We start from the raw sequence: 20,875 nt of genomic DNA, 5'->3' as shown, positions 1-20,875 counted from the left end.
TTCAGTGTATGACGGCTGAATTTATTTAATCTTGTATTTCTTGTGAACAGCCATGAAACCAAACTGATGAAATATTACGCAAAAGTCAGACAGAAACAACAAAGTGGCTTGTGCTTTAAAATGAGAATGACGAAAAACCACAGAGGACTTCAAACTCGCTCAACAGAAACACCTTTCCCATTTTACCTCCAACAGCTGCATTTACATCTGTCTCAATAACCAGCATCGCACTAAATAACAGCAACAGTTCACCATTCTTAATAAGAAACGGACTGCCGTGTGTGGTGTGACTCAGCTGAACAGCAAATCTCAATAAACCAAAAACCCAGGATTAAACACAACACAAACGAAGGAGATTATAAGAAGAATGTATCAATAGGAGCCAATGCAATGAATCTGAAACTGCAAGGATATGTATAAAGGGTTCAGTTCCTTTAAAATAGTTTCGGATCACAAGCAAAATAAACCAAGCTTACTTTTTCCTCATTTACACATCACGCACACACACACACAGTCTGTGTTTTGACTTTATTAATGGTAACTGGAAAGCAGCCACATAAGTCTGGGTCTACGCAACAGAACCATGTGTTAGTAAAAGAGCTCACGGCATGCTAAGGGAGGCAGCTCTCCTTCACTGACTCACTCGGCAGAGTAAACACGTCTCTTATCATCAATGAAAGGACTGGAGAATGCTGACAGCCAATTCACAGGTGATGAGGTTTGGATGATGTGCACAGCTGCTCTGGAAATATACGAGATGTTGTCCATCAAATCAATTTGGGGGAGATCGGGAGTACAGGGCCCAAATTTCATTTAGCGATATGCTTTTTAAAATGTCATTCATCTCTAAGTGCTGAAGATTCAGTATATGGACAAACATCTAGCCGAGCGATGATTCGTTTTCTCTGCAAAGCCATGGGGCCTTTTTATTTTTAAACCAACTAATCACTTTAACTAATGAACAAAGCAAAGCACTTGTCAGCCACTAGGCTACTGTGTGTGGGCTGAAGCATAAGCCATCAATCCAATTTATGATGTAGCCTTAAAACTAGGTTTCATTGTGAAATGGCATGTAAGAAGCAAAGAGATGAGATGACAGGAGTCAAGAAGTGAGAGACAATTTAAGAGAGGAGAAGAGGAAGTGATGAGTCAAGATGGGACAAATATAGATGAGGTGAGACGAGATGAGATAAAGAGAAAAGCTTGAGAGACCCATGGCCCTCTCATTTGGCTATGAAATGAAGGCAGCAGATGATCTCACTTCTTAAATCTGTCTATCAGTTCTGCTTTCTTACCAGGCCTGTGGCTTCCTCTTCAGCAGCCCCTGGGAGTGCGGGCTCAGGTGGTACATCAGCTGACGGCAAACCTTCTCCATAGAACCCAAAGCATCACCCTCCTAAAACAGAGAGAAACAGAATAAAGAGATAAACAGAGAGAGAAAGAGAGAGAGTATCACCCAAGCTGTAAAACATAGCAGGTTAACAGGGACTTGCAGAAGAGTTTAAAGATTATCTGTTATGACAAAGGAGTAAAACTCTACGGACTGACTTAGGATCTATAGATGTATGTATGTGTGTTTTTAAGTCCATGGTAAAATGCATTAGCACATATTGTGTGAGCAGTATTTTTTTTACAAATGCAATTTGTCGGGATATTGGTACACATTTAATTATTTAAAAAACTGCAAAGGTGAAATCTTGGTTATTAGTTATCAAGTATATAGAACAAGTTCTGGATATTCAAATATTTGTCCACATAGACCACTTTGGATTATGTAATCAAAACTCGTTTGAGCGCTCCAGAAAAACCTGTTTCACCACACAAAATTTTGAACAAAATACAACCAGCAGAACATATATAACCAATTTAATATGTTAAAGAAATAATTTAAAGATTTATTTATATGTGTATATGTAAATGCATTTATGTATATGTAAATAAATAAAATCTTAAACCGTAAGTGCTTCTTGACCAGTATTTACATAATGCAAAGTGGTTTATACCTCACACTTCATATGTTATGATTTGTTGATGATTTTCTTGTGTTGTGAGGACTTTTATATTTTTTCCTGAGTTCCTGTTTCCCCGTGTCATTTTGAAATTCTTTGTAGTTTCTTTGATTATTGGTTCTGTGTTAATTATTGTCAAGTGTAGCTTGTTTGCCCACTTGTTATCCCATGTAAACACAGTATACAGTATCCCTAGTGTTACATTTGTCCTGTGTCAGTCGATGTTTTCGGTTAATCTGGTTTCTAGTTCTCGGTTTGCCATGTGAGTTTCTTTGTTTTGACCTTTATTTGGTTATCACTCAAATGGATCCGCAACCCTTAGTTGGATTATTCTGATAAACCGTCCTCGTTACACCATACAACTGCTAACCAACTCCAATGACACCATGTCAACAAGGGAATAAAAATGCCTAAACTCCTTCTTAATAGATGTGTAACCACAATAAATCCATTATGGATTGGGGGTTTTGTCGCAACCAAAATGTTCAGAGGTTCATTACAGTAATAACGTTTATTTGGCTCAGGGAATAAAGTAGACTGCAGTGATGCTCTGATCGTACCAAACTATAAGTATTGTGTGTGAAAAACATCGAGTCGTTTGGTAAACACACTGTATGTGTCGGTAAAGCGGGGAGATTAACAACGCCACATGGCTGGTCAGCTCTGGTGCGCAGCCCCCGCAGACAGACAGTGGGTCCCTCAGGAATATAATCATATACTCAGCGTACTGTGACCACAGCCAAGCTTTCCTTTCCTCACGTCACTGAGCTCATCTCTACTTTATGTCTCTCCGGCATCCTTCTCTACTTACGATAACATCACTATCAGCAAATGTCAATTTCTCATTTACTCTCATTCACGCACTGACATTTTATTAAGTTCAGATGGTTAATGTTAATGCATATGAATGTTCCTGGTAATTATGCATTATGTGTCTAGGTCACATACATTACATTTTTCCCTCATACAGTCATTACTGTAATATATTCTGACATTTTACTTTTCAGACCAATTCACATTATTGTCTATAAAGACTCAATAATGATTCTCGATAATGACTCAATAATAACATTAAATTGGAATTACAGTGATTCACAAAAAGGAATAAATACTTACATAACAAAAATAGAATAACAGCATTAAGAATGACATTTTCACTTAACTGTCAGGAAAACAACATTTCTAAGCAAAAAAGTCCAAGTTCTATAAACAACCCTCATTTTATGAAACAAAATATATGACATTTTTCTTTGATATTATGGTTGACAGGCTTCATGAGATTCAATCCAAACACATCATGTCCAGCGTGTTAAGAGGAAAACAGATGTTGTTTTGGTAAAGGTTTCTATAGGAGCTGAGCTAGTGTTAGTAGTGTGATATAGTGCCTGACTTTCTTCATTAAGTGCAGCGGCAGCAGCAGTCTTGAGAGAAGGCTGACTGGTCTTTAGTGAGTGTGACTCATCCACCAGCTCACCTCCTTCTGCTCTCCGTCTCTTTCACACAAGCTTAAAACACAATATTCCATCCACTTCCATGCTTACTGCACTGCACTGCACTGCACTGGAATGGTATGATTTAATTTGTTGTGTCTTTCTAATGTACCTTTGGGTCAGTGCTATAAAGATTTTCATCAATTTTTTATGTAATGCACACAAAAATTGCAAAGAGCATGAGTGTGTGTGTGTCAACATAGAAGCCGAGCACTATACCGTCTTTGGGCAGTGAACATATTTGGCCAGGCTAATGATGAGATCATGGGTAATGGGATCCACCAGGTTGCGGAAACTAGCATAGCGGTAAAGAACATCATCCAGAGAGGTCGACTCCATTCCCAGATCCTGGAAAATGTCACAATATAGGAACAAATATTAGATTGAGAACTGTGAACTATATCGATATTTGCAGCAAATCCAACAATGTAAGATTTTTGCTTACAATATGCCTTTTCTTGTCAAAATAAAGGCAATGATTTTTGTGCGTTGTATTGAGTAAATGTCAAGCCAAAGAGAAAAGTGATTATTACACATCTACTGTGACATATACACCTGAAGGCTATATAACATGCTTTGAATCCTTTTTCTTGCTTCAAAGATAGTAACAACTGTATAAATAGTACATAAAAAACTGTAAATGTTTGCCTAAATGTCCAAAACTCATTGATATAGTCCTAGAAGGAGAACAAACTTGATTGTCAGCTCTTAATAATTAAAAACAAACCCTTTACCTCTGCGTAAAAGTAAAACCAAATTAAAAAGTTAATCTACAATATTGAACACTGGCAAGCTAAAAAGCAGCATTACAGCCAATTCAAGAAATTGCAAATGTTTATGGGGCTGCGGGCTGTGCAGTCAGAGCCAACTGATCCACAGGAAACAAACATAAAAATTGTGTGCATGAATAAAAGCAAAACATCATTGAGGAAGTGAATGAGCGGAGGAAAAATTGTTCTTTGTTATTTATGAAATGTTTTTATGCCAATACACACAAAGTCTTGTTGTTAGAAGTGATAGATTTTCTAGTAATACGTTTCTCTAACACCAGACCTCCTCCCTATTGCCCCAAACTGTGCACATGGAGAGGAACCTTTTGTTTCATCATCATCCCGATATGGAGCAGAATCTTGATTAATCGATTTCCATTTAATCAAAGGCCCATCCATTTTTATGGTTTCCGGGCAACAGGGTTCACTTGGTAACCACTGGACAAGAGACGCTCTTCCTTTGACTCGCCTTCTACCTCATTATGTGCGTTATCCCCCATTGCAGGGCGCAAATCCAGTCAAATGTCACATTTACTTGCGAGGAAAAGCCTTACTTTGAGAACAAAGCATGCAGTGTGTTTCAAAGCCACCTGTTGTTTCATTGTACTTTTAGAAATAACTAAAGAGGAACTGAAATCCCCATCAACTCATTGATGCCTTTTCCAAAAAATGTTTTACTTCTGATAAAATGAAATTCATGCAATAAAATCTATTCATTAATAGTCCTGAGGGTACTTTAATTGAAATGTGGAAGCAATAATTCTGATGGCATATAACCAGCATCTACACTAAGCTCTACCAACCCAGAACAACTTCATTTCTGAGAAAGCACATCGCCGTTTATTATAATGCAGAGCTTACTGACAGGATCCATTATCACTACCCAACGTAAACAGTTGGTATTTATGCAGTGCAGTAGCTTGTGCTGTGTCTGCGCTCACAGGTTCACTGTAGCCGACGGGCTTCACAGTACAGTAGAACATGGACATCTGTCTCAATAGCACTGAATTCTGTGTATATTCAAATTCTGTAAATCTGTGAAACTAAATTGTACTGTAAAAAACTATGTAGAAAAATGTAGATGTATAATGAAAATGTGTTGCCAGAGGTGTTTAATTTACTCTCTTACAACTACTACGATTATTTTAATTACATTTTATACAGGATTCTTTTTCTTACTCTTGTTGACATTGCATAAGCCATGCAGATGGGTTTGGCGGTCTAGGAAAGGGGTAGCCCAGGTCTCACAACGTGTCTACTGGGTGTCTAATGCATTTCTAATGTCTTGTGTCGTGTCGTGTCCGGTGTAGATACGGTGTCAGGAGGCAGGGTTTACTTTGACTGGGGTGACATAGAAAGGACAGACAGAGATGGGGCAGAAATCAACAGCCGGGGTGGCACAGAGGGCACAGTAGACAGTTTTTTGAACTCTGGGCCAATGGGAGAAGAAGCAACAAGAGCATTGAGATATAGAGAAAGAGTTGACCGAGGTTAACATTCAACAACAATACAACTTCATGCTTGTTTCCAATCTCATAAACTTATATATGTACCTGCCGCAGCGTCTTCAGCATCTCAGTCGCCTCATCGTGCTTCCCCTGCTGTGCCATCAGCATCATCTCCTGTATCATCAAGATGCGTCGCTGGTACGGAGGGGGAGTCCCACTGTTTCTCAGCGTATTCCTTGACCTCAACATTAAAGAGGCGAGGATGTCACCGCGCTCTTTGGTCGGGGTCCGTCGCCATCCCGTGCTTTGAGGACTAGCCCCAGCCTCCTGTCCCGCGGCCTTCGTCTGCTTCGCTCCCATATTTGGTTATAGAGTCAGGTTGTGGAAAAAGCCCTCCAGACCGGGCATACTTTCAAAATGTGTTCACATTAATCACCAACAAAAAACGTCGAACAACAATCTACCACAAAACTTGAAGCTGCAAAAGCAAATGAGAAATCACTGAAAGTTTCTTAGAGAGTTGCTGTTTAAAAGAAATTTAGCGCCACCGCTCGGCTCCAGTCGCTCACCTCACACCTGTCATAATGTCGCACCTGACAGAAAGTAAACGCACGTTACTTGAACGTGCTTTACGTAAGATTTCTGACATTAAAGCAGCAAAACATGTTTCACAAAGCCCCCGTTCTTATTTACGCATAGAAGTGTTTCTTTTACCGGACATCACATTTTCAGACCCTGACACTCGAATAAAGGGTCGACTCTTGTTACGTCAGTTGTTTACTTTTAGGAAATTATAAGCTCCGCATGCGCAAATTAGTTCTCAATTTAAAACAATATAGTCAAAATATTACATCTATTATGGCAAATGTGCCACGAACTAAACGCATCTCAAAACAATGAGATGAACGCTCCATTACAACGGTTTATATCCATTCTGTCAAAACTCGTTCCCCCTCAGGTTGGAAATAGATCAGATGATGCCTGCAGCATGACCGCACAAGAGCAGTCCCGTAAACCTCCAGAAACTCTGACAGTCCGCGTCAACACATTCGCAGCACGATCTTTGTTATAAATGTAAACCTTTGTTTTGGATCGTATTAAGATCGCAGTTTGTCTCTACGCAATGTCTCTTTATGAGTTAAGTCGATGGCGAGCTGTACCGCTGAGAGCAAGGGCATGTAAATATTCGTCCGTGACTGTTTTCCTCCCAGAACAAGTCTTCATCACAGCGTTTCCAGAGATACAGCCCGCAGAAATGTCAGTGTTCACTGCGGAAACGTGTTCCCTTTGATTTGACCTCTCCCCGGGTGAATCCCGTCTGAGAGCTGGGTGTGTTCAGAGAAGAACCGTCTCCTCTTATTGAAACGACCTCTCTTCACTCAGATGCCGCGTACGAACGCTGGGTCTCTCGCGACGCTGGGTGGGAGGGGTGGAGCGCTCTGCAACATCCTCCGCTTGTATTTCACTGTGTGGTCGAATACGCACCGTTGCCATGCACAGGTAACCAAGTCGGGCAGATGGTTGCCATTGGAACTTTTTCAGTTATAGGCACTTTTAAGCAAATGAGACATTTGGGGAGTCCAGAATTTGCACGCTTCATTGCAGGAACCCAAATATTTTTAAATAGTTTAACTGTCGACGTTTCTTTGCTGACATCTAGTGTTCAACGCGTGGAATATCATCTTTTGGGATGCATGAACCTAGCCGTTTTGTGTTTTATGAAAAATTTGAGAACATCAAAAACTGAAAGGTGATGGATGTCGATAATATTAAGTAACGTTAGCTCCTCACTGCAGAACGCGAGATCCAGATCATTGCATTGTGATTGGTCGACAATGTCTCCTCCCACTGCATCTTGATTGATCAATTGGTGGACACGTCATAGACGTGTTGTTGCTCAACCGTTTCCGCATTAAGTCGTATCTAACAGAAAAACAAACTTGCTGACGACAAACTTTATTTAATAACGAGTCTTAAATAACATGTTTTGTTAGATTAAGGGTACTTTTACTAACGTATTTTCTTACATTTAGGTTAACATATTTAACTGTGATCGTTACTTACAGGCCTAAACTAAATTATAAGAACAAACGTCGGCGACCACTTAAGTTAACTCTCCAAATTGCGGCTAAGTATATAAGGTCGGATGTGGATCCAATCGCGCACCCTGGATTTAGTGTTCTGTAGTGAGGACCGTTTCAAAACATTGCACACGTTACTGAGAAAATATGAAGCTAAGCATGACATCACCTTTACGCCCAGCCTCTTTTTTCGAGAATGTCAGCTGTCACTGCAATATCATATCACACAAAATTAAAAATACAACATAAACTTGAAAATTGTTTTTATTTATGCTTTACAAACATATTTACAGTAAATAATAAAGCAGATCATTTTCCATTATTACAATTCAATTTATCAAATCTCCTTTCTTAATACAACTTTAGCACCCACAACATTCTTAGTCAAACCACATTTCAATGACCGGTAGCTGACGTTGGCATGGCCTATATAATTGTACCAATCAATTTACCAGGCAATAGCTTTTGGAGAAAACGTACACGATACAACCCTGGGAAGTTTTCTCCAGAACATGACAGTTCTCTAAATGAGACGGATCAGCTCAAATTATCCAAGTAAGGAATGACAGGAAACTTGATGAACTGTTATTCTTGTTCAATTGATGAATACAATTGTTCAAATAAATAAAAGGATAAATTTCAAACACTCTCTATACTGCCTGTTGAGGTTCTGGAGCTTCATACAATAAACTGGCAATGCCTCTATTCTTACCCGAAAACCTGCATCATACCATTTACTAAAATCAACCTCCTCACTTTAACCTGCCGATTTCACATGTTTTTTTCAAAATATGCAGCTGCTACCAATCTACGGTGGTGCAGTGAGAACCAGGCTGAAGGATGTTTTGCTAAAACAATCATATATTTAAGAAGCACTGATAAGGAAGGTGAAATCTGCATGTCTGAGGGAACCGCCTGGTGGTGTGGCTGAGTTGTGAAGGTAGTAGGTCTACTACAAGGGATAGCCCGCAGGGGAAGCTTTGTCATACTTATTGCTCTCTAGTGAGAAAGGTGGAATGCGCACGTCAAAGTGTGAGCCATCTGTTCTCTCAAAACAAAATGTCCCCCTAGAGAAATAAAATAGTAGAAAATAACTTTTAATGCTCTTTGTCACGTATGTAAAACAGAAAAATAAGAGTCTGATGTGCAAAGGCACTAATTGGTAAGCGAATGTCTTGTCCTATGAATCTGAAAAGAAAAGAGATTTTATTTAAATTATAGTTGCAGGTATTTTGATCAACTCACCACATGTGTCCACTGGGTGCTTGAAGAGAAACATGACTGCTGTACTGAAAGGCTGGCTGTTCTCTGGACAAAACGGGCTCCTGGTAAAATTTTAGGTTTATTCAATATATCAATTTAACTTTAAGCAGTGTTATGGCCATCCAGTAAAACCCTTTAAACTCTAAAGTACCTTGCCCACGACTCCTCTGCCACGGACTGTTTCCAGAGTTCCTGAGAGACTGAAGATCCTCCAGTGTCTTTCCCTTAGTTGCACCACCTCATTGCTCAGGTTCTCCAGACGGATGCAGTACCTCCACTGTGGAAAAACATCAACATCATCAGGTATATTAATGCCTTTTCACACCAGAATGGTAACTATGGCAAAAACTGTATTAGCATTCACACCAGAAGACAAAATGTTCTTTATTTGATGTTCGCAATTTCACATGTAAATCCTTTAAATTTGAATGGATTTTGTGTGTCAAAGTTTAAATCGTTCATCAGCTGGAAAAATCCATTACAATGATCAATGCAGCTTTTACTCTATTGTAAATAATTTAGCAACTGTTTAAAATACTTAAGTGCTTAAGAGACACGAGGGTTACAAACTCTCTCTCCATCTCCCTACTCTCATAGTTTGGCTAGTTTTGTTTGCAAAAAAAGAGAAAACAAAGTAAACTGATTAAATATACATTTGATTGATAGCATTATTGACTAGAGGGCTTGACATTAACGCTTGTCCCGGACAAGTGAATGCTTTTTATGGGCAAGTGAAAGAGAATTGTAAACTGTAGTAAACACTGTACGATACTATAGTAAGGTTAAAAAACAACCACCATTTACTATTGAAAATAACACTATAATTTAATACAGTAATTTATGTGAACAAATATACCTGGACCAATCTGGATCTGAAACAATTATATGACGCTTCAAATTAAATTTATATTTTCTTATCTTCGGACAAGTAATATTTGTACTCGGACAAGTGAATGACAATGCTTTATGTCAAAGAGTAGAAGAAGATTTTTTTTGTACGTTTGCTTACCCAATACACATGTGAATTCTGAGCTTCCTGTATAAACACAAAACAGAAATCTGAATCAAGATCAATAGTTAATTTCTGTAGAAGTGAATATATTTATTGCACTGCACATATGTTACCCAACATTTTAAATCTCTGATCTTACTCTCATGCCCATGTAGAAGGGGATGACGGTGACACGGATGTTCTCCGTGGTTTCTCGGTGTACATCTGAAAGCTCCAGCCAGGGATGGTTCTTCTCCTGCCAGGCCCTTAGTGTATCTCTAGCGGTGAATGGGGGATCTAAATAGGTAATGGTAAGACAACCGATCAGACAGTATTAATAAGGAGATGGTTAAGCACTGTTGAAAGAAATCTAGTTACTTTTAGAGGGGCTAAACAAGAGGAAGCGTTCAAATAGCTCATGCTGTATAGGAACTTGCTCAGTAGAGTTGTAAGGCAGAATGTCTTCATGACTCACATAATCCAGACCTAAGCGACACAAGCACACAAAAATAACCACAATTAAGGTAAAATGGGAATCATCATCATCAATATTGAAAACATAGTGCACTTTGTATAATGGAATGCTTTTATTATACCTGGGATAGCGTACAAGGCCCTGCTGTCATCATGATTAGCCAAGAACGTTACCGCTTCAGTCTGAGACCGCTGAGACTAATAAGGAAAAAACACAGTAAGCAGACTCACTACTACACAAATATAAGCAAGACGTCACAAACATAAATGCACTGATTATTATAAAATGGTTGCTTATACTACATAAATGTATACGTGTAATTTGATATCACTCACTATGTGTGGACAGTCTCTGGTGTCTATGAGAACCTGGTAGTATGTATGCAATTTCCCTTTCACCTCTTTGGATCCATGCCCTGCAGTGTCTGGCTTGCTGAACAGGAAGATGACAAACAAATGTTATGGACACTTAAGTATCTTTATCAAAAATAAGCCCACAAGATCTGTAGCACATACCTGTCAGCCGCAGCAGGGCTCACATCTCGATCATAGAGGCGAGCATGCCAGGGGAATAACACGATTCCCCTGTAGCCAAATATACTGTGCAGGAAAAGCTGTGGACAGCATGTCGAAAAAAGAAGTGAAAAACGTTAAAAGGTTATTCAAAATGTTTGCATTAAGGAATATAACCAAAGAATAATTGCACTTTCTGACCTGGCCTGTTTCATATTTGCCATGTTGCTTCAGGGCCTCAAACACGCCGACAGGTTCAAGTATCTTTCCCTCTGCTCTGTTTCTGCCATAAAGTAACCAAAAAGAGCCAATTTGAATATCTTACACTTGGAATAGGTTTACTGACCACACATCCAAATAAGTAAGTTGCGCAACATCTGCAAGAAATAGCCAAGTCTGGACATAGACCAGATTAAATGATTTCCGTTCACTGAACTGGCAGCTATGTAAACTGACCACAGGAATATGTTCTTTTGGCTCAGGCACATATCACCAGTCATGCAATCAATAATGTCTGTGGAGGTTTTAAAGCAAGCCTGAAATGTGTCCACCTTGAAGGCCTAATTTGGCATGTTACTAACTGCCCAATGCCAGAATTACAGGTTTTGGCAATGGCATTTTTAAAGAAACTCGACAGTAACGTTAGCATCACCAACATATCAGATTTAAGAATGAGTCCAGATGCAAATGTAGTAAATCCCATTGTTACACTGAGCACTGAAACGATATGGCAACAATATTGCAGCTATGCAAGCATGTGAATCCTTCAAACTACAGGAACAGTTTAAATCAAACTCCCGAAGCTTCCACACGAAGTTATAAATTTAATCGATACATTATAAATGTTGCCATTACAACAGTTTGTTGACTAACGTTACAACTCTACGCAGTTATATAACATGAGGACATATTTCTAGCCATTAACGTTACCTTGATGACATGAACCGCGTCTGCTGGAAACTGGACAGTCCACAAGCTGAACACAACGCCTGAGGTCTTTTCAGATCTAATCCACTGTTGTACTCAATTGCACTCAGTAATCTCTGACTGCATTTCAGTTTGTTATATTTACTGGCGGTGGACAATAAACCCCGACGTATTGCGCACGCTGCCATCTTGCTTTAGTAACCTGTACACGAACACATGAACAAAGTCAATACAATAGTCACAAGCAATCCAAAAGTGACATTTAAAGTTGTGAAATTCATGATTTTTTACAGCGACATCTCTCATTCAATGCCTCTTAATTCACTTTTACCGTTAAAAGGCTAATTTGGACACTTTACAGTGGTACAGCGTTTCCCATCAGACATTGCAACCGGAAGTCGTCATGGCATCTTTGAAAAATATATTGGAATTCATCTTTTTTTAGAATTGAAACCGCACTAAACGTAAGGAAAACAATACGCAATACAACCACGATTATGGTTTATTATAAATAAATAAATTAGAAAATGCGTTTCTGACAGCGATCAAAAGGGGCGGTCTCTTGGTGTTACGTGTCACAGAAGCAGTCACATGATGTGCAGAAGAAAACAGGAAGCGTGTTTCATGTAACGTTAGGTTGAATTGTTTAATATAATATTAATGTCGCTGTAACATCAGAGCTACAAATATATACGTTTATGGTTTTGCTTTGCAGTAAACGTTTTTCTTTTTGTGATTCGGGACGTTGCATTTATACAAGTAGAAAAGAGCTTTAACGTAAGTCTTTTGATATGTTAAATTAAATATATCGAAGCTCTTTTCCTGTTATATTTTTCTGTTTATGGTATTGTTGTTTTATTTATAGACTAGATACGGTTTAGTGTAAGCATTTTTGTTAGCATGGCTTCTTCGTTTAAAATCGGAGAGAAATTTAAAAAGGTGGTGAAAGATTTAATGAACAAGGAGTCTTCTATATCGGAAGAACTAAGGGAAGAATTGGAGAACCTCAAAAGTCAGTCCACAGTACCATTCAAGACTGTTAGGAAACTCCACAAGCTTCTGCAGGCAAATGGTAAGAGAATCGTGAGCACTGATAAGTCTTGCTTCTACTTAAATATCAATCGATTTGTTCTTTCAGCAGGAAACCCAGTTTATCTACATGAGCTGTTTGAGGACAGCACACTTTACCTCCCAGAAGTTATAACACCTCCAAGAGTAAGTGAAAAGGAAGCAGTACCGTCAATAATTGCATAAACATGCATGTTCTTTAAATTTGATTTATTTCCACTACAACAGAATCCCCAGCTGGTGGCCAGGCTAGAAAAGATTAAAGCCAAACTAGCCAATGAAGAATACAGGAGAATTACAAGGAATGTTAATCCACAGGTAAAGTCTTGGCTGCGGTGTTTATAGGGGACACACAACCTCTTGTCATTTCTGATGTCATTGAAAATGTAAGACAAAATGTCTGTCTTGCTATATAGGAAATTTGTCGTCATGGAACCTTTGCAGACTTTGGAAGACAAGGTTAAGATGTTTTCCGTTCTAGGTTCATTGTGTTTTATTTTCTCATACGGTTCATAATTTTGTTTAATCCTATCTTGTTCTTTACCGTTCATTTGTGTTCTGCAGTGCGTTCTGTGAAGGCAGTGGTCCTTACTGTATTCAACTTCCTGATAACTGTAATTGCAGCATTTGCCTGTTCTTATCTTGGCAGCCAGTATATCTTCACTGAGATAGCAGCGGTAAGTGCACAGAACGCACACCAATTAATGCATAATGACAAGTCACAAAATGTGCTTGTTTTTTATTTCTTCTATTTTTTTCCTCAGAGGGTAATAGCAGCAGTGATTGCAGCATCTGTTGTTGGTCTAGCGGAGCTTTACGTCCTGGTTCGAACTATGGAGGGAGAGCTTGGAGAGCCCTAAAACATATAGCATCTCTTAACACGTCGAACGCTTTTGTGTATTTCAGTTACTAGGAACAATTTACAGATAGTTATTGCTGTCAATGGGGAAGTGTGAGTTTTTTCTTGTGCCTCTAGTGGTGTCAGTTTTGTAAACACTCAAAACTAAACAGAGGTGCCGTGTTTGGAAGCACATTTATTTGACTATAAGGTATTTAACTATAATGAAGTACTTGCCCAGCAATAAAAGTATTCTTTTGGAAACCACTTCTTTGATTGGAAGGCACTGTAAGGTACTTTTCGTAATGTTATGTTTTTATTTGTTATGTTAGTCTTTGTATGTGTACATGATTGTAAATTAAAATGAATAAAGAAAATAAAAATGTTAGCTAGAACATTAGCAGCTTTGAGTCAGACACACTGAAAAGAAGATGAACTCCACTGCTAGTAACATAATCACGCAAAACTGGAATGCTTCTGAGCTAAATTTCAAGTCTCCCAGAAAGGCGTGTAAATACTTATACCTTATGTCATTTCAGTTGTTTGTTTCTGGTCAATTTTCCAACTTGTCACAAATCAGTTTTTTTGTCATTATGGTGTATCAAGACTAGATTCATGTTAAAAGTAAATTTAAAGTAATTTAACACAGAGAAGAAACATAACAAAATGTGGGGGGAAAATGAATGGGTATGAATACTTCCTAAAGAAACGGTATATGTGCATTTATGATTATAAATTATAGATTAAATAGGGATGTGTGAGACTATCGACTAGTCGTTTAAACGGTTAGATCATTGACAACAACAGTCGATCAAACCAAAACATTCCCCCAAATTATTTTTATTATCCACGATTCACATTTGCGTAAATATTTTAACATGTAAAATGCATGAAAGACGGATTGACGTTATTTGATCGAATGAGCTTTACATGCGGAGAATCCATCTTGAGCACACTCATTATAACTGAGAAGAGAATGTCTCAGCTTCTGGATTCACAGAACTTCTACATTTATTTGAATACCCAATATTTTAATAAACTTGAATAAATGTGATTGCCAAGTGTTATCTGTGTGTCCTTTCAGTTTGTTGAGTGAGTTATTGTTCACAAATATTGAGCCAACTTTCATCCGAGCATAATGCTTGCATTTCCTCAACAAGAACATGTAAAATAATATTAACATCATAATCACATGCGGACTCAAGTGTTTAGCCTACGTATCTTCTATAAATAAGCTAATATGGGCCGATGCTTTATTAGCGGTTATTTCATTCGCTCTTCGCGAGATCAAATGCGTTCTGTAGCTTTTTTATTTACACACATTGCTTTGCTTTATAAACAATAAACACATGATATAATGTGCTATCACGTTCGTTGATAGGCAATAGGCTACTAAAAAATTAATGTTTTTTCATTCAACATAATTTAAATTAACAAATAATGAAGCAGTCGTTTTTAAGCATTTAATTAATTGCCATTAAATATTTAAAGTTTCATCAGTGTAATAGACACACTTTTAATACAATTTAATTTAATTTGATTACAAAAATTTACTTAAGCTTTTAGAGTCCGAAAAAACAGACTTAAAGGAGAAAATAAAATAGATTTTGTATAGGCTACATATTTTAAGCCCAGACACAGGCTAGCCAAAGCACACAAATGCTCATCGCGTCAATCTCTTGCAGCTGCTAAAACAATCCAGTCAGGGTTGGCGCATCAGCAAATGCAGAAATATTAATGATTTACATTACATTTACATCTACATTTACATTTACATTTAGTCATTTATCCAAAGCGACTTACAGTGCACTTATTACAGGGACAATCCCCCTGGAGCAAGTGGTTCTCAACTCCAGTCCTCAGGCCCCCCCTGACAGAATACTTTGGATGTCTCCCTATTGAACACCTGAACAAGTTAATGAGATAATGAAGTGATGAATGAGTCATTAATGATGAACAGGTGATGTTAACAAACACAATCACTAGAATAAAAACCATAATAGTGTTAAGCTTTCATTAAGTGTGGCTCTTACCCTTGATTTATTATGTTACATTTTTTGCTAGCTGAAATAGTTTGTTTCTGAAGCATATTTATAAGAGCCTGACAAAAGACAAAATTATTTCGTCCTGGTGTTGGTAATAGCTTTGCAAATGTTGGTTGATTTCTGGTGTGTCACGACATTTGTCAGAATTAAATCCCCCTTATTTGTATCTGTCTTATAACAATTTAAGAAGGTTTCATTCCAACAATTTTGTCTTTTGTATGGCTGTTCAGAAACACACTATAACAGCTGATATAAAAAATAAATCAAGGGTAAGAGCCCCACTAAAGGAAACATTATTATGGTTTTTGAACTTATGATGTTTTCTTCAGCGATTAACATCACCTGTTCATCATTATTGATCAATCATCACTTCATTATCTCATTAACTTGTTCATGTGTTCAATAGGGAGACATCCAAAATATTCTGTCAGGTGGGGCCTGAGGACTGGAGTTGAGAACCACTATAAGGACACACTGGTGGTGGATTCTGGGATCGCAATGATCATAACGCAATGAAAGTGGAACACATGTGACTGTTTTAGCTACCTTAAATATTGTATATGAACAGTTCGATTAAAAGCCTATTCGTTAGTCTTAAAAATGTATTGAATATGCCCTGCGAGAAGTTTTATGACGCCTTTTGGGCCATTCTTAGCTTTTGACTAGTCGACTACACATTTACAAAACTTTCGTTTAAACGACTGTCAAATTAGTCGTAGCTCATATCCCTAATATAAAACCAGGCAATATCAGGGTCAGTCTTAATCCTAAAAGTTAAGCTTATTGATCCTGGAGTTGAGATGAAAATTATCCACAAGAACTTTCATACACCCCATGGGAACAAGAAACAAATAGTGCAAAAAATAATGGGTGTCTAATGAAAGCGACATCTAATGGCTAGCACTTAATGTTAAAACAGATTTCTGGCCAAAATACTTACATAACCCAATTGTCATTTACAAATAAATTTGGCACATACATGTATATGCAATTGCTTATAGCAGCATTGTTAAACATTGTATAGAACCATACATTTTACAATAGTTCCCAGACACCCCTGCACCGTAAGCCTGGGTCATCCTTTCTGTGGTTAATATATATATTTAAACTGGTTTATAATTTCAAAATAAGTATTCAGGTTTTCAGACTTGACATGTAAGGAACAGAAAGGAAACGGCAACGCATGTGTAACAGTATTACTATTTGTTTTTATTGTTCATCAAACAAAATAAAGGACGAGGACAAACGCTCACTGCTCCTGATTGATTCACTTTTTATAACTTTATTAAAGTTTAATTTAATTTTTATTGTGAAGACTATGAAGCGTTGTCTTACATTTTATTCAATTTCTGGTGGACCAACCTGAATCACCTGAAAACAATGCTTTTCTTTTTCTTATTACTTACTGATTAGTTGTCTTCAGCAATATTTGACCATTTTAAATCCATTGAACTATAACACACATTGTCAACATGAAAAACTATAATTTCAAAGATATTGTAAAAAAATGTGTTCATATTAAACTATGTAAAAACCTACGTCCTAGATTTTTCATTTAGTAAAATCTTGTCCTTTATGTTTAATGTAAAATGTATTATTTAAATTGTTGCTGCTCCCATTATGTGCTCCTTTAAATGGAACCATGGATAGAGAGAGATGTATGGGTTAATATATTAACAATGGCATCAACTTTATAAATGTGAAATACAAAAATCAGTGTCACTGTCACAGTATTCATGAACTTTGAAAAAAAATTTTACCCGTAGGCCATCATTTTTTTTAATGATTGCAACCTAAACTTGTTCTCTTTCGCTACAGTGAAGCACACACGAATCCGAGAGTGCAAACAAATCAAAATATTGAGAAAGTTTCCTTTGAAGTAGTAAATCAGGGGCACTCTGTCAGGCCATCGACTCACAAAAATAAAGTTTTTAAATATTTAAGGTATTTTTAGGTTAAACACAGTATTCACAAATGTACATTTAAGGCTTAATTGTATAGCACTTACAATAATAGCAGCAGTAAAGCACTTCTGTATTAATAACAATAAATCAAACAAATAATAATAATAACATTAATAACATTAATAACAATACATTAAGGTGATCGAATGACAGGGTTTTAAAGATGAACAGCTTCATACACGAGTCAGATCCTCGTAAATTTCTTCATGGAACATGATATTTACTTTATATTTTAACTATTTTTGGCATAAAAGAAAAATCCATAATTTTGATCCATACAATATATTTTTGTCTTTTATTTGTAATTATCTATAATGTTCTAGTGCTACTTAAGACTGGTTAAACATAAGCTCAGATACATAAAAACACAGCGACAGTAGGTGTCAATATGTACTTTTGACACAAGCAATACACATAAAAATGCCTGCTTAATTCTTTCACTAATGTTATCGGTATCAAGGCTAAATTCATTACACAGCTTAGGTGCCATATACTATCACTGCATAGTCTATTATGTATGGGAAGAATCCCGGTGGCCTTGTTCAGGTCTGTATAATATAAATAAGAGTGATCGTGGCATTCGTTGGGGAAGCGGTTATTTCATTAGCTCGTATAGTGTTTGTCCATTGTCCTACAGACCTACAGACAATGGCACGCAAAAAGGTTCTCGTGAGCACGAGAAACGTCCTCTGATATTTAATTTTCACCAATGTCTATGGCGTTTATTTTGACCCAAAAGTCGCGCACGTGCGATGCAAACGCGCATAATGATATTCACGCATGAAAAAGCTGCTCCGCGAGGGCATATTTATATACCGCAAACGCGCAGAAAAGTATCCGCTAGCGGAAAAGAATACTCGCGAGGGATGTTTTTTGGCTCAGCGCGCATAAATGGAGCCACGCGAGTAGAGTAGCAGGAATCGCTCTGCGCTCAAGAAACCAAACAACCTATGTATAGAAAAAGACAGTTGCTGTCAAACTGCAGGCGTCCATATGCACAAATATGCAGAATAGGGGTGTAACGGTACGCGTATTAGTACCGAACCGTTACGAGGAAAATTCTAAAAGAAGTGATCATTCCTATGCCCTACTCCCTTCGAAGCAAGTGAATAAATAAGGGGAGATAATAAAGGGGAGATATTGGATATTTCATGTTCAAATAACACTAGCTTTTAACATTTAGCTAAGTTGTTAGCATGTTAACGCGTCATTTTAATTTCCTGCTAGGAGTGCCCCACACTGGTTAACATGACAACATACATGGAATTATTGAAAAATATAGATTTTTCAAATACAGATAGGGATGTGACGATTCTGATCTCACGATACGATTCACGATTCTGATCTCACGATGAGATTTAATCACAATTTTTTACAGAAAGAATTGAGGAAAATTAAAAACGAACAACTGCCCTTATATTATTTCTCTCATGCAGCACAATTATTTTTAAAATAAATATATATTTTATGTCAATTAACAAAACTTTATTGCAGTTTAAAAATAAATTCCATATCGAATACAAATTAATGATAGCCTACAAAGTGCTTTTCCTAACTTATAAAGGACTCAGTCTTTTCCTGTTTTTGAGGCCATGATTATGTTTTTTGGGTGTTAAACAATGGATGTTCATGTTTCTAATGAATAAAACGTTTTATATTTCACATATTTCAAGTCTTTTGTTCACCGTTGTCCCTCTTCTAACATAACGACTGGCTTTCTTCCGGTCTATACAAAATTCCTACTTCCGAAACGCTCTGATTGGTAAAGCTGACCAGGTCTTTCGTGATTGGTTCCCCGTTTAGAGCGTTTGTTTGAAGATGTCCCACCCATACCACATCAGCGAGCTTCCGCTTCTCAGGGTGTTGTGATTGGTCGGTGCCACGCACAGTGCATGTGCATAAACTTTGGCTTTTAGCAATAAACATTAACAATGGCGTAAATTTCACTTCATCTGCCAAACACGTGCGGATCGATCGAAGTGTAACGGAGGTCTGCTGCATGTGTAAATGTCAATCTTTGTTAGAGATCGCGATCCCCCCCCAACTATGGTAAAGGAAATGACACCGGACCGAATGGGATACCGGTTATATTAATTACAACAATAACTGAAACGTTAGTTTTGCCTTTTATATTGGACCCGAGTTGGAAAATAAAACAAACAGATTGACTAGGAGACATTTGCAAGCAGGACTTCAAAGGACGTTTCATTGAAGTGTTTTAGAGCTCGCTTGCTCGCACGCACACGCACACGCACACACACACACACACAATATCACTGTATTACACTAAACATCATACCAGCTGTAGGACAGTGATGAATTTGAAAAGAGTTTTGCGCGAAACTCAATGTTTACAATCTCTGATTTTCAGAAGTAGATCCACGTTTACCGAGTTTGCAGAAAAACAGCGGCCCCTGTTCAAAACATGTAGGCTACTGCGATTTGTTTACAGTCTCGACTTGAGTCGTCACATGTTACAATCGTTACATCCCTAAATACAGACATTGGGTGGGACATTTAAGCAGTGTAAAGTAAACAGTAAACGTTGTCATTATTAGCGACGCTTGATTTCTGCAGCCCGAAAACAACATAAAATCGTGACCGTGTCCTCTTTAGTTAGATAACGACAAACGTGTTAAAACTACAAACAAAATTCACGTCTTACCTTATCAAATTGTAAGGAGCGTTTGATGATAAGTTGTAAAGAGCGAGTGTACGAGTGTTGGTTGCATTCTGCTGCCGCGCGAGTGGACGCGTTTTACTATATGACGTAACAATAGAAGCGTCACCTTCACTCCACTCCCCGATCTCATTTTTGGTATCTTAACAGAACTGTCAGTGACAAATGATAGTTGTTTTTTACATGTGTTTAATACATCCTAATCAAGAGACTATTAAATCCTATACGAACAATTAAAAGTCTCGCATGGATTCAAATGTATTTTTACATCGTACAGTATACGTAAAACACAAATAACAGTGTGAAACAAACAG

The 20,875-nt window shown here is 37.6% G+C and overlaps 3 protein-coding genes across 5 annotated transcripts; 1 reads left to right on the top strand and 2 right to left on the bottom strand.

The window, feature by feature from the left end:
* Positions 1–1,291: 1,291 nt before the first annotated feature.
* Positions 1,292–7,984, bottom strand: LOC130417145 (leucine-rich repeat-containing protein 75A-like). Its single transcript, XM_056742448.1, has 3 exons — positions 5,823–7,984; positions 3,719–3,847; positions 1,292–1,396 (listed from the first exon to the last, which is right to left on the bottom strand). The coding sequence occupies exons 1-3, from the start codon at positions 6,075–6,077 to the stop codon at positions 1,292–1,294; spliced, it is 489 nt and encodes a 162-aa protein (XP_056598426.1). The 5' UTR covers positions 6,078–7,984.
* Positions 7,985–8,044: 60 nt separating this feature from the next.
* Positions 8,045–20,653, bottom strand: LOC130417147 (polymerase delta-interacting protein 2-like). 2 transcript variants are annotated; one of them, XM_056742450.1, is made up of 12 exons: positions 20,547–20,653; positions 11,970–12,168; positions 11,241–11,322; positions 11,043–11,140; positions 10,863–10,959; positions 10,649–10,724; positions 10,431–10,538; positions 10,213–10,349; positions 10,071–10,097; positions 9,213–9,338; positions 9,044–9,123; positions 8,045–8,865 (listed from the first exon to the last, which is right to left on the bottom strand). In XM_056742450.1, the coding sequence occupies exons 2-12, from the start codon at positions 12,152–12,154 to the stop codon at positions 8,751–8,753; spliced, it is 1,131 nt and encodes a 376-aa protein (XP_056598428.1). In that variant the 5' UTR covers positions 12,155–12,168; positions 20,547–20,653; the 3' UTR covers positions 8,045–8,750. The 2 variants fall into 2 exon arrangements, with proteins under 2 accessions (XP_056598428.1, XP_056598427.1); XM_056742449.1 differs by lacking the exon at positions 20,547–20,653 and adding an exon at positions 12,298–12,438.
* Positions 12,559–14,275, top strand: LOC130417148 (transmembrane protein 199-like). Of its 2 annotated transcripts, none has more exons than XM_056742452.1 (6): positions 12,559–13,038; positions 13,108–13,181; positions 13,263–13,352; positions 13,451–13,493; positions 13,599–13,711; positions 13,799–14,275. In XM_056742452.1, exons 1-6 carry the CDS (start codon positions 12,867–12,869, stop codon positions 13,892–13,894), a joined length of 588 nt encoding a protein of 195 aa, XP_056598430.1. In that variant the 5' UTR covers positions 12,559–12,866; the 3' UTR covers positions 13,895–14,275. The 2 variants fall into 2 exon arrangements, with proteins under 2 accessions (XP_056598430.1, XP_056598429.1); XM_056742451.1 differs by having other exon boundaries at positions 12,561–13,038; positions 13,105–13,181.
* Positions 20,654–20,875: the final 222 nt, after the last annotated feature.

This window comes from Triplophysa dalaica, unplaced genomic scaffold (assembly GCF_015846415.1).
Source record: "Triplophysa dalaica isolate WHDGS20190420 unplaced genomic scaffold, ASM1584641v1 Contig22, whole genome shotgun sequence".
Taxonomy (NCBI): domain Eukaryota; kingdom Metazoa; phylum Chordata; class Actinopteri; order Cypriniformes; family Nemacheilidae; genus Triplophysa; species Triplophysa dalaica.
The sequence above is the reverse complement of the archived record's forward strand: the minus strand, read 5'-3'. Positions and strand labels throughout refer to the sequence as shown.